The sequence below is a fragment of the Prionailurus viverrinus genome, chromosome D1 (genome assembly GCF_022837055.1).
Source record: "Prionailurus viverrinus isolate Anna chromosome D1, UM_Priviv_1.0, whole genome shotgun sequence".
In the NCBI taxonomy this organism is placed as follows: domain Eukaryota; kingdom Metazoa; phylum Chordata; class Mammalia; order Carnivora; family Felidae; genus Prionailurus; species Prionailurus viverrinus.
In genome coordinates this window covers 16330604-16343708 of record NC_062570.1, presented here as the reverse complement: position 1 = coordinate 16343708, position 13105 = coordinate 16330604, and the positions used below count along the sequence as shown (strand labels likewise).

Here is a 13105-nt window from a genome sequence, read left to right as displayed (position 1 = left end):
GGGTGGCTCAGTCGGTTAAGCGTCCGACTTCAACTCAGGTCACGATCTCGGGGTCTGTGAGTTTGAGCCCCGCCTCGGGCTCTGGGCTGATGGCTCGGAGCCTGGAGCCTGCTTGGGATTCTGTGTCTCCCTCTCTCTCTGCCCCTCCCCCGTTCATGCTCTGTCTCTCTCTGTCTCAAAAATAAATAAACGTTAAAATAAAATAAAAGTGCCTAAGTTATGCAATGCCCTAACGAAGCTCAGTCGTCAGCAAATAAAAATATAGGAAACTAGGTTCAATTTGAATCGCATATAAATAACGATTTCTTGATATAAGCATGTCCCATGCAATGAGACACTGTGGAGGGGACGGACTATAATGTAGTACAAGTGCTATAAAAGCACATTCAAGGTGCTTCGAGGAATACTGCCTCGAGAGTCAGCCTCAATTCCGATTAGACCGATTTAGAACGAATTGCCTTGTTCTAGCGGGAGAAACGTACACAGCGTTTCCAGATTGGAGGGCTAACTGTACGAACCGATACTCATCAGCCGGCTCTGCCAGCCGTGGTCGCTAGATGCCGCCACAGACGCATTTACTGAAACCATAGAAAAACAGGCGACTAGCCCGCCCAGAGAGGCTTCATGCAAAACCCTCCAGATCCTCCTCGGAACCTCCGCTGCTGGGAGAGATGCAAAGCGCGAGGGGAGTAGGTCTCACGAGAGCGGAAGCAAGTCTCGCGATTTTTTTTTTTTTTTTTTTTTTTTTTGCCTCCTAGCGTCTGGCAACAAGGCAGGCAGCTCCAAGTCGAAGCCCGAAAGTGGCCTCGTCTGATATTGGAGTGAGACTCCGGCCGTAGGCTGGGGTTCTTTCCATATAGAGGAGACGGATTCAGAGGGGCTACAGGTAATTCGTACTCACCTTAGCAGAAAGAGAAGTCCCTTTCTCCCTCCCGGGAGGAATCTCCACTCCCCTTCCCTCCATCCCCCCATCTCTTCCTATCTCCGTGACAACCGTTACTTCTCTTCCTTCACGCCACCAGCTATCATTCGGCTTCCTTTACTTCCCCAAGAAACTTCAGTGGGGTCCGACCTTCAAGACAGGGGGTAGAGATGGGGGTGATGCGCTTAGGATTATTGGATGGGACTGAGAAACTGGAGTTTACCCTCTCTGCAGGTAAACAAGGGGACTCCAGAGACAGAACTCTTTTTACAACCTCTACACCCCCTAGCTCCCTCCCCCCAGCCCCGACACCCCAACAGCCTTGGGGGAAAGTGACCATAAGGAGAGAGCTGCCTCTTAAGACAAATACTGTTGTGCCCGTGTGCGTGCATCTTACAGCTTTGGGGAGCTGGTCCCCTCAGTGGGCTGTCGTTTCCCTCCACGATTCCCTCGATCCTCAGCCAGCCTGCCAGCAGTTCCTAAACAAGAGCTGCAGCAGAATGATTTAACTGCTTGACTTGGGCCAAGAAACCAAGGAAAATTTGAATGGGGTAAAGGTTTCATGTAAAACTGGTGTCTTGGGTAAGGAAGAGGAACCACTACTGGTTTGGAATCAGCTCATATCCGGAGATACGAGCTATGTAATTATGTCTCCTTTTACCTAGACCAAAATTGTAGAAAACCAGACCTACGATGAGCGTCTAGAGATTAACGACTCTGAAGAGGTTGCAAGTATTCATCCTCCAACCCCCAGACCCAAAGGTAAGAGAGGACGGGAGAGGAAGGAAATAGCTCTCAGAACAAAAGAGCAGGATGGATTCATGAATGTCTCCAAGAAGTTCCTGTTTTACTGTAATAGCAAATGTTGGCTTTCAGAGTCCAGTTTGGCGAACAATCGGCCATCGTTTCCAACTAGTTAAGGGAGGAGAAAACCCAGCCCCCCAGATGCAGGGTCTTCCTCCAACCTGACCAGTGTTCCCTATCTCCGGTGGCTTGGTGCTACGGCTCTGCTCACAGTCGGCCAGGGATTCACGTTTGTCTGTTTGCTTTAACTTCTCAAAACTGGTTTTGCACAGTTTTGAAGATGCTTCAGTAACCTGCCCTTAACTTACGATCCCAGTCAAAATCTCAGTGGAACGTGTTAACAGGACTTGACCCCCTCATTTAGTCAACACACGTTTTGAATGCCTACTGTGTGTCAGCCTTCTGCCTGGCACTAGGTATACAGTATTAAAAGAGACACTGACCCTGCCATTCGATGCTCGTAATCACGGGAGACAGATGACAAATGGACAAACAGACATAATGACAAATGTGGTGAGTGCACTGTTGGAGGCAAAGAGTGTGATGTTACAGAGGATAATGATGAGGAGTGGGATCTTCTTTTGATAGGGGGGTCAGGGAAGACCTGAGGGGGCGGTGACATTTGAGACTGAAAGATGAGAAAAATCCAGATATTGAGGAGAAGTGGGGCAGGAAAAGGAAGAAGCAAGTGAAACGTGAAAAGGAGTTTGGGTTCGTTTGAGGCCTTGAAGGAGACCAGCGTATGGTAGGAAGGAGTGGTTTCCAAGGCAGGCAGGCAGGAGGTAAGTAGGGAGCCAAGGCTCCTGTTGCAATGGCGAGCTGAGGCGATAGTGACCCGGATGTGGTGAGGAAGGGGAGCGTAGAGAGGAGAGGAAAATACAAGATACTTGCTGATGGATTGGGTTTGGCTCTTGAGTTAGGAATCAAGGATGACATCTGGGGTGGCGGTAAATGTACCTAACATAAAATTTGCCATTTTAATCATTTTTGAGTGTACGATTCGGTGGCATTGAGTGCATTCATATTGTTGTGTAACTATCTCTACTGTCTATTTCTAGAGCTCCTCCATCATCCCGAACAGAAACTACTCGTTAAACAATAACTCGCCATTCCCCTCTCCCTGGCAGCCCCCGGTAACCTCTGTTCCACTTGGTCTCTATGACTTCACTTATTCTGGGCTCCACAAAAGTGGAATCATACAATAGTTGTCCTTTTGTGTCTGGCTTATTTCACTTAGCATCGTGTTTTCGAGGTTCAATGATGCTATAGCACGTGTGAGTTTCCTTCCTTTTTATGGCTGAATAATATCCCATTGTAGGTATAACCGCATTTTGTTTATTCACTCGTCTATCGATGAACACTTGGGTTTTTTCCCTCTTTTGGCTATTGTGACTCTGCTGCTGTGAACACGGGTGTCCAAGTATCTTTTTGAGTCCCTGCTTTCAATCTTTTGGGGATATATGTATACCTAGACAAGGTTTTTGACTTGAGCATGCTTATAATCTTGCCGGCTGTTGACATTACAATTTGTTTTCAGTTTGGGCAAGGTAGCAGACTGAAAAGTGGTGTTTAATTGGCATTAATTTGATTTACATTTTTTAAAATGTTTATTTATTTTTGAGAGAGAGAGAGACAGAGCACGAGCAGGGCAAGGGCAGAGAGAGGGAGACACAGAATCCGAAGCGGGCTCCAGGCTCAGAGCTGTCAGCACAGAGCCCGATGCGGGGCTCAAACTCACCAACAGTGAGATCGTGACCTGAGCCACCCAGGTGCCCCTGGCTGAATTTGATTTAGAAATCATTGAACATGGTTTCCATGCCAGTTACTATCTTATATCTGGTTATACTTTTAATTGTTCAGAATATTTTTATTGCTTTTCTGGACCCTGATTCAGTTCATATTTGTGACTATTACTTGCCAGGAGCTGGGTCAATTCCTTTCACCTGAGTTTTGTCATTTCATCCTTGTAACGGTCTTGAGTGATGGATGTCACTGCCTTCCTTCAGATGTGGGAATACTGAGACTCAGGCTAAGAGTTTCAAGCCATAGAGTTGCTCTTCACTCCCGGCCTTCCCAGTGTGTAAACTAAGGGCAGATTGTATATAATTTATGTAACGGCAGATAATCCACTAGTATAATGTCTAACCTAATGCCTTATGCACACTAATGCTTAGTATATATATCCTGAATTGAGTTGACAAAGCCATGACTAGAATTCAGACTTCTGTCCTTTAGCCATAAAGCAGAGCATAACATACTATAAACCAAAAATATTTGTCTTTAAAGATCATATTACTAACCTAAAAGGAAAACTTTTCTTCTAAGGACTTCTTGGTTCTGCCCAGCTTCCTGACAAGACTATGGCTGACAACAGCAGTGATGAGTATGAAGAGGAAAATAACAAGGTATAGTATGACCCACAGTTTCTTGTGGACTTGGGAGTTGTCAGTAGTTAGTCTGGGTGATAGTAGGTCAATAGTAAACATGCCTTTTTTTTTTTTTTAAGTTTTACTTATTTTTGAGAGAGGGAGAGAGCACACAGGAGTTGGTGGGAGGGGCAGAGAGAGGGAGACACAGAATCAGAAGCAGGCCCCAGGCTCTGAGCTGTCAGTGCAGAGCCTGACGTGGGGCTCAAACTCATGAACGGTGAGATCATGGCCTAACCCAAAATCAAGAGTCAGGATGCTTAACCGACTGAGCCACTCAGGCGCCCCAGCAGTAAACGTTTCTTGACTACGCACCTCCAGGGGTTGGGTTGGATACCTTTGAGCTCATGTAGGAAAATCAGGAGCAAAGAGCCTTAAGATTTTGATTCCTTCAGAGTGCTTGGGTGGCTCAGTCATTAAGCATCTGACTTCAGCTCAGGTCATGATCTCATGGTTCGTGAGTTTCAGCCTTGCTTCAGGTAAAAACACAAGCCGCTTAGGGTGAGCCCCGCTTCTCTCTCTGTCTCCCCCTTGTGGGATTTTCTCTCTCTGCCCCTTGCTCACTTGCACCCTGTCTCTCTCTCTCTCAAAAAAAGAAAAAATTGTTTCCTTCTGGAGTCAAGCCTACTATTACAGCTGACTTTTTGGTGAGGAATATATATATTTCATATATTTCATATAATATAGGCGTTGTTTTTGCAAACTTTACTGACAATAAGAATCAACTAGAGTACTTACCTTTAACAATACAGATGTCCAGTCCCCACCCAGAACTACTGAATCAGGATCTTGAAGGTAAAAGCCGGAGAATTTATATTTTTAGCAAGCACTCCCAAGTAATTCTTATGATAAAGCGAGTTTGGAATTATTGGTCTAGGCATCTGTTCGTTGTCAACATTTGTGATACTGCCAATATTTTGGGAAAGAGACTTTAATTTTGAAGTTTTAAGACCCAGATGTCACTTTGTTGTTGGTTCTGTGAACCTGGAGGATTGCTCTGTTTCCGAAAGAAAGATGGCAAGATGCCTCCAGCTCTAGGCAGGACCCTACAGGTGCACACGTGCTCTCCTACACAGCCATTGTGTTCAGCCTTAGCATGTGATCCAATGGTTAGTTACCTTTTGATTATCCTTCAAGAACACGAGCTTTGAAACAAGTGAAGAAGGGTATTTGAAGTAATGCAAAAAGCTATAGTAATATAGACTGATTGTAGAAAATGTAGCTTTTTATACAAGGTCACATTTTAAAGTAGTCCTGCTTTGGGGCACCTGGCTGGCTCAGTTGGAGGAGCACGCGACTCCTGACCTCGGGGTTGTGAGTTCGAGCCTCAGGTTGAGTGTAGAGATTACTAAAAATATATAAAAAAATTATTAAGAAAAATGAAGTTGTTCCACTTGGTGACTAGTGTGCTGTTTTAACATCTTACCCACAAAGTAATTTTTTAGGCATCTGTCTGTGGCATAGGAAGCCCTCTGCCTTTAGATCAGAGATTTTGCAAAACATAGCTTTGAAGAAGCAGACAAAAGAAAAGTGAGCAGTTTTCCTAATTTGGCCTCCTAGTTTTACATGTTCACCCTAAATTTTTCTAGCCTTCATCATGCTGTGACCAACATTCAGGACTCAATTTATCTTTTTAATTTAGTGTGCACCTAGAATCAGAGAGGTTATTTTTAATAACCTTTAAATTGGCCATCAGTATTCTTTTTTTTTTAAATTTTTTTTTTCAACGTTTTATTTATTTTGGGGACAGAGAGAGACAGAGCATGAACGGGGGAGGGGCAGAGAGAGAGGGAGACACAGAATCGGAAACAGGCTCCAGGCTCTGAGCCATCAGCCCAGAGCCCGACGCGGGGCTCGAACTCACGGACCGCGAGATCGTGACCTGGCTGAAGTCGGACGCTTAACCGACTGCGCCACCCAGGCGCCCCGGCCATCAGTATTCTTAAAAAGCTGCCTTTGCCAAATTACTTCCTGTGTGATGAGGGATTGCTTTGGCAGATTTTGAGTTAAGAAAGAGCACTAGGGGCGCCTGGGTGGCTCAGTCGGTTAAGCGGCCGACTTCGGCTCAGGTCATGATCTCGCGGTCCGTGAGTTCGAGCCCCGCGTCGGGCTCTGTGCTCACGGCTCAGAGCCTGGAGCCTGTTTCGGATTCTGTGTCTCCCTCTCTCTGACCCTCCCCCATTCATGCTGTCTCAAAAATAAATAAACGTTAAAAAAAAAAAAAGAGCACTATAGGAGACCCTTATCTATTGTATACCAATAAAGCACAGTCATTGAATAAATTCTGCAACTGGGTGCCATTTGTCACACACATATTACAGTTAGTTAAAATATATTTTTATATATAATAATTCTGTGTTATGCCTACAGGAACCTGTGACCAAAAGCATTTTTGATGTTCTGTAATATGTCACAGTTTTATATGCCAATAGTTGCTTGACTGTAAGAGAAACGTTAAATAATTTTTAAAACTGGAGCCAAACATTTGTTAACCTTGGCATAAGCCATATGGCATATGGAAACCAAGCTTTCGAAACCTACTTTTAGGGGCATCTAGGTGGCTCAGTCAGTTGAGCATCAGACTCTTGATACTGGCTCAGGTCATAATCTCACGGTCGTGGGACTGAGCCCCGTGTCGTGCTCCCTCACCCTCTCCCTCTCTGACAAAAGAAATAAACATTTTTTAAAAAAACCTACTTTTATTTTTTTAATTAATTAATTATTGTTATTTTTTTTTTTAAGTAAGCTGTATGCCCCATGAGGGGGTTAAACTCACAACCCCGAGATCAAGAGTCTCGTGTTCTACCAACTGAATCAGCCAGGTGCCCCTCAAAACCTACTATTTATTTTATTTTTATTTTTATTTTTTTTAACATTTATTTATTTTTGAGGCAGAGAGAGACAGAGCATGAACGGGGGAGGGTCAGAGAGAGAGGGAGACACAGAATCTGAAACAGGCTCCAGGCTCTGAGCTGTTAGCACAGAGCCTGAGGAGGGGCTCGAACCCACGGACAGTGAGATCGTGACCTAAGCCGAAGTCGGACGCTTAACCGACTGAGCCACCCAGGCGCCCAACCTACTATTTATTTAAAAAAAATATTTAGAAAGAGAGAGAGAGAGGGAGGAAGAATGCCAAGCAGTCTCCAGGCTCAGCACACACAGCCCAACACAGGGCTTGATCTCACAACTATGAGATCATGGCCTGAGCCAAAATCAAGTGCCGAACGCTTAACGAACTGAGTCATCCAGGTGCCCCCAAACCTACTTTTAAAGGAGACCAGCTGGTCATCCTTTGGGTCCTAAGTGAGGGCATGCCACAGGCTCCAGGCCACAGAGGCAAAGACATGGACCCTGTCCCAAATGCCCCTGCAAGTCCCAAAACTGGACTCCTCGTACCCTTGAGAGTGTGGGATGATACTTAGAGAACCAGAAGCTCGGAAAGGTAGGTTGTAATGCCAAGGACAGAAGAGTCTCTTATCTTGAGATATAACATATAGTCGTTGCATTTGACTTCGGGGGGGAAGGGACGGGGACTATGGGCAGGTCCAGTACCCACTGAAGAGAAGTGTGACTGAATGGAAGTGAAAAACCCATAGTCTCTGGAACTGCTGATTGGAATTCGGGGACGGAGTTGATTCTTTTGATAGTCATTAGCAGCTTACTCTGGGCAGTCTTGCAAATTAAACACTAGATTTCCTCCCCGTGAGCTTTGTGAGTATTAAGATTCCCCTAAAATTGTCTTCCAACTTCATCTGCCCTCATTTCCTTCCAAAATAACTAATCAGAGTTGCTTTCCTCTCCTTCAAGAGTCTCTAACTTTTAGAGTTGGAGCTGACTGGGGGTCTCCTAAGTAAAAGGTAAAATAGATATCTACTGGATAAAATCTATACCCAGGCCTCAAGGAGAAAAATCGAATGTGGTTATAGAAAGTGAGGCCCCAGGGTGCAGCCAAGCAGGAAAAGACGACAGTCCTTGGGGCCTTTCTGGGGAGAGCCACCCTCTCTTTCTGGTCATTTGGTGCCAGGCGGGAGGGTATGTGTGGGAGCACTAGGAGGGAATGGGGCATAGGCACACTAACCTTCTCTTTATGTAGCTCTTTCTGTGCCCACCCTGCCCTACCTCAGGAGAAGAAGAAGCCCTCGCAGCTGACACCTCAACGGGGCTTCAGTGAAAATGATGATGATGACGACGACGACTCCTCTGAGACGGATACTGATGAAGATGATGATGATGAAGAGCACGGGGCCCCTCTGGAAGGGTGAGGAAAGCCCTGCCTCGCTGAGGACACTCAAGCCAGGGAGGAAGACACATCAGTTAGGAGTGAAATTCTAGCATCTCCCTTTGATCCTGCTTAGGATTTTCAGGTGTCTCAGAAGCCAGCATAATGCGTTTTCCTTCTCTTCCGGCCACACTGCCTCATTGAGTCCCATGACATCACTTGCATTATCTGAAATATTTGCACGTTCGGTGGTTTCATGAGGATTTGCTGAGTGAATATAAAAGGTGGTCCCTGCCTTCAAGGAGCTCTAATGTTGGGAACGAGGAAATAACATTTATATACATACACAAGCAATTCTGTTCAGCAAGGAAAACATACAGGCACAGGAGAGTTTCTAGTTTAGGCTCAGATCTTTGTTGGATGGATAGAGAATAAGTGCTTGGGAGCCCTACACTGAAGCACGTGTTCCTGGCTGGTGTTTCAGTAAAAACATCTCTTGGGGCACTGGGTAGCTCATTTGGTTTGAGCATCGGACTCTTGATTTTAGCTCAGGTCATGATCCCAGCATTGTGGGATCGAGCCCCGCCCACGTAGGACTCCACACTTTAGTATAGAGCCTGCTTGGAATTCTCTGTATCCCTCCCTCTGCCTCTCTCTCACTCTCTCTCTCAAAAAAAATCAAAAAACAAAAACAAAAGAAAAACCTCACCCTGTTCCAGTCCTCGGGATAGATTATTCATGACCCACCCCTATAGGTTTTGTTTTTTTTTTAATTTTTTTATATATGAAATTTATTGTCAAATTGGTTTCCATACAACACCCAGTGCTCATCCCAAAAGGTGCCCTCCTCAATACCCATCACCCACCCTTCCCTCCCTCCCACCCCCCATCAACCCTCAGTTTGTTCTCAGTTTTTAAGTCTCTTATGCTTTGGCTCTCTCCCACTCTAACCTCTTTTTTTTTTTTTTTTTTCCTTCCCCTCCCCCATGGGTTCCTGTTAAGTTTCTCAGGATCCACATAAGAGTGAAACCATATGGTATCTGTCTTTCTCTGTATGGCTTATTTCACTTAGCATCACACTCTCCAGTTCCATCCATGTTGCTACAAAAGGCCATATTTCATTTTTTCTCATTGCCACGTAGTACTCCATTGTGTATATAAACCACAGTTTCTTTATCCATTCATCAGTTGATGGACATTTAGGCTCTTTCCATAATTTGGCTATTGTTGAGAGTGCTGCTATGAACATTGGGGTACAAGTGCCCCTATGCATCAGTACTCCTGTATCCCTTGGATAAATTCCTAGCAGTGCTATTGCAGGGTCATAGGGTAGGTCTATTTTTAATTTTCTGAGGAACCCCCACACTGCTTTCCAGAGCGGCTGCACCAATTTGCATTCCCACCAACAGTGCAAGAGGGTTCCCGTTTCTCCACATCCTCTCCAGCATCTATAGTCTCCTGATTTGTTCATTTTGGCCACTCTGACTGGCGTGAGGTGATACCTGAGTGTGGTTTTGATTTGTATTTCCCTGATAAGGAGCAACGCTGAACATCTTTTCATGTGCCTGTTGGCCATCCGGATGTCTTCTTTAGAGAAGTGTCTATTCATGTTTTCTGCTCATTTCTTCACTGGGTTATTTGTTTTTCGGGTGTGGAGTTTGGTGAGCTCTTTATAGATTTTGGTTGGATACTAGCCCTTTGTCCGATATGTCATTTGCAAATATCTTTTCCCATTCCGTTGGTTGCCTTTTAGTTTTGTTGGTTGTTTCCTTTGCTGTGCAGAAGCTTTTTATCTTCATAAGGTCCCAGTAATTCACTTTTGCTTTTAATTCCCTTGCCTTTGGGGATGTGTCGAGTAAGAGATTGCTACGGCTGAGGTCAGAGAGGTCTTTTCCTGCTTTCTCCTCTAAGGTTTTGATGGTTTCCTGTCTCACATTCAGGTCCTTTATCCATTTTGAGTTTATTTTTGTGAATGGTGTGAGAAAGTGGTCTAGTTTCAACCTTCTGCATGTTGCTGTCCAGTTCTCCCAGCACCATTTGTTAAAGAGACTGTCTTTTTTCCATTGGATGTTCTTTCCTGCTTTGTCAAAGATGAGTTGGCCATACATTTGTGGGTCTAGTTCTGGGGTTTCTATTCTATTCCATTGGTCTATGTGTCTGTTTTTGTGCCACCACCCCTATAGGTTTTAATCAAAGTGGATTCTAAGGCCCATCCATTTCATATACCATTACTGGTTAAAGTAATGATGGTGTAGCCAATCAGTGGAATTCTGTCTGGCCATTAAAAAGTATAAGGCAGCACTCTGTGCACCATAAAGAACAATCTCCAAGAGACAGTGTTAAATTTTAAAAAGGTATAGAAGAGTGTTTACGCTGTGCTACTAGGGTATAAAACGAATATTACGTAGACTATTTCTAGGAAACCCTAGAAACTAATCCTAGTGATTACTTTGGGGAGGGGAACATGGTGGCAAGGGGACAAGGGTGGAAGTGAGCCATAACTTTTCACTTTGTACATTTTATGCCTTTCCTTTTATATCATCTGTATGTATCACTTATTAAATCAAGCAGTTTAATAAAAAGTTACCTGTGGACTATCCACCCACAGGTAGACACTAAGCAAATGAGGCAAAAGTTTAATCCCAGACTGACTTTTCATGTTTCCCAGCTTACTTCATGATCATATCCTGCTTTCATAAATTACAGAATCTGGGGAAATGGAAACTTCAAGTCAATAATATATTTAGTTTTGGGCACCTGGGTGGCTTAGTCGGCTGAGCACCCAAGTCTTGATTTTGGCTCAGGTCGTGATCTCGTGGTTCGTGAGATGGAGCCCCGCATCAGCACGTGCTGTCAGTGTGGAGCCTGCTTGGGGTTCTCTCCTTCTCAAAGTAAATAAGTGAACATTAAAACAATAATGATTTATTTCTGTTTTTTGCTAAGCTACCCTCCTCAGACATTTGTTAATAACTTTCCAAGTCACCTATATACTTTGCCAATGTTTATTACATTTTACTTAATTATAATTAATGTGTTCTACTGGTTTTTGTTTTTGTTTTTGTTTTTTACTGTATACATTTCCTATATTCTGTATTTAATAACTATACAATATTTGGGGGCACCTGGCTGGCTCAGTCAGTAGAGCATGCAACTCAATCTCTGGGTTGTGAGTTCAGGCCCTGCATTGGGTGTAGAGCTTACTTAAAAATTAAAAATAATAATAACTACTAAACATTCAAATTGACATGCCTAACCATCTCTCAAGTATTGGGTATTTTGTTTCTAATTTTTTACCTGTCTAAATAACACCGTTAAGGGGCACCTGGGTGGCTCAGTCGGTTAAGTGTCTGCCTTCGGCTCGAGTCATGATCTCATGGTTTGTGAATTCGAGCCCCACATTGGGCTCTGTACTGAAAGTGCAGAGCCTGCTTCGGATCCTCTGTCCCCCTGTCACAGCCCCTCTTGTGCTCACTCTCTCTCTCTTTCTCTCAAAAACAAACATTGAAAAAATTATTAAATAAACACTGTTAAAAGCATTTTTTTTTTTTTAATTAAGATAGGCTCCAGGCCCAGCGTGGAATCCAAGGCTGGGCTTGAACTCATATTGAGATCAAGACCTGAGCTGAGATCAGGGGTCAGAAGATTAACTGACTGAGCCACCCAGGTGCCCACTGTTAAAAGCATCTTTGTAAAAATTCTTGTTTTTCTTGGGACAGATTATTTTCATGTCAGAAATTGAAATCTCATGTTGTCAGTTATACTTGAATTTTTAAAAATTGCAATCTCATACCATATTTTCTCTCCATCCCTTTCATTCAAAAAAGGGAAACAAAATGTATGCTTCATTCTAAAATGTTTAGCAATTGTTTTCCATTTTCTGCGACTCTTTTCTTCTTCATTGGCAGAGATAACCAAGCTAATTATGATCCATTCTAAAGTTGCCTTGTGAACCACCCAGGAAGGGCAATTGTGGGCAGGGCAGAAACAAGGTTCAGAGTCAGGGAGTCTGTGGTCAGTGAGGAGGGGGCTGAACCAGGGCTCAGCCACATCTGCTCTTCTCTGGCCACCTCGAACCATATTTTCCTTTTCACAGGGCCTATGATCCTACAGATTATGAACATTTGCCAGTTTCGGCTGAGATTAAGGAACTCTTCCAATATATCAGCAGGTGAGCACCAGGCCCTTCCCCCATGACCTCCCCAGCCGTTTCCTACCTCCGGTCTGAAATGGGGCCATTCTCCTTAGATTTTTTAACCTGAACAGTAAAGTTCGTTTCTCTGACTTTCTCCACCTAACCTTGGCAATGTCTCCTAGGTACACCCCTCAGATGATCGACCTGGACCACAAACTGAAACCTTTCATTCCTGATTTTATCCCCGCTGTTGGGGATATTGACGCATTCTTAAAGGTACAGTCGAAACATCCTAAAAATGACTCCTTAGGTGTTTCTTCTGACCCCTCTCTTACTCTTAACAATTCCACTAATTTCCTTGGCTAGCACTGGCTACCTTCATATACATTCTTCATTTCATTGGCGTTCTTAATCTTGCTCTCCAAATTCTATTCATTGTATTAGGTAATAACTTTATTCTACCATTATATGTTAAAAATTTGTCATTTATTTGGCTAATTATCCGCTTTATATTTAAGATACTATAGATAATGTGTTTTGTAGTAGATGGTATTTTAGTACAGCATGGTATGCAAGCATGCTTTTTAATACTAGTAATAATG

At 43.9% G+C, this 13105-nt stretch overlaps 1 protein-coding gene across 4 annotated transcripts in view; it reads left to right on the top strand.

Moving 5' to 3' along the window:
• IFT46 (intraflagellar transport 46) overlaps positions 1 to 13105 on the top strand; it is a 24969-nt gene that overhangs the window by 6062 nt on the left and 5802 nt on the right. Inside the window, exons 1-6 of one of the 4 annotated variants that reach the window (XM_047877888.1) lie at positions 753 to 886; positions 1588 to 1684; positions 4072 to 4131; positions 8277 to 8410; positions 12465 to 12539; positions 12686 to 12779. In XM_047877888.1, the coding sequence (XP_047733844.1) occupies positions 4087 to 4131; positions 8277 to 8410; positions 12465 to 12539; positions 12686 to 12779 (348 nt within the window). In that variant the 5' untranslated portion in view covers positions 753 to 886; positions 1588 to 1684; positions 4072 to 4086. Of the gene's footprint in view, positions 1 to 752; positions 887 to 1074; positions 1157 to 1587; positions 1685 to 4051; positions 4132 to 8276; positions 8411 to 12464; positions 12540 to 12685; positions 12780 to 13105 lie in introns of those variants that run through there. The other 3 variants (XM_047877886.1, XM_047877884.1, XM_047877885.1) reach the window with 3 other exon arrangements.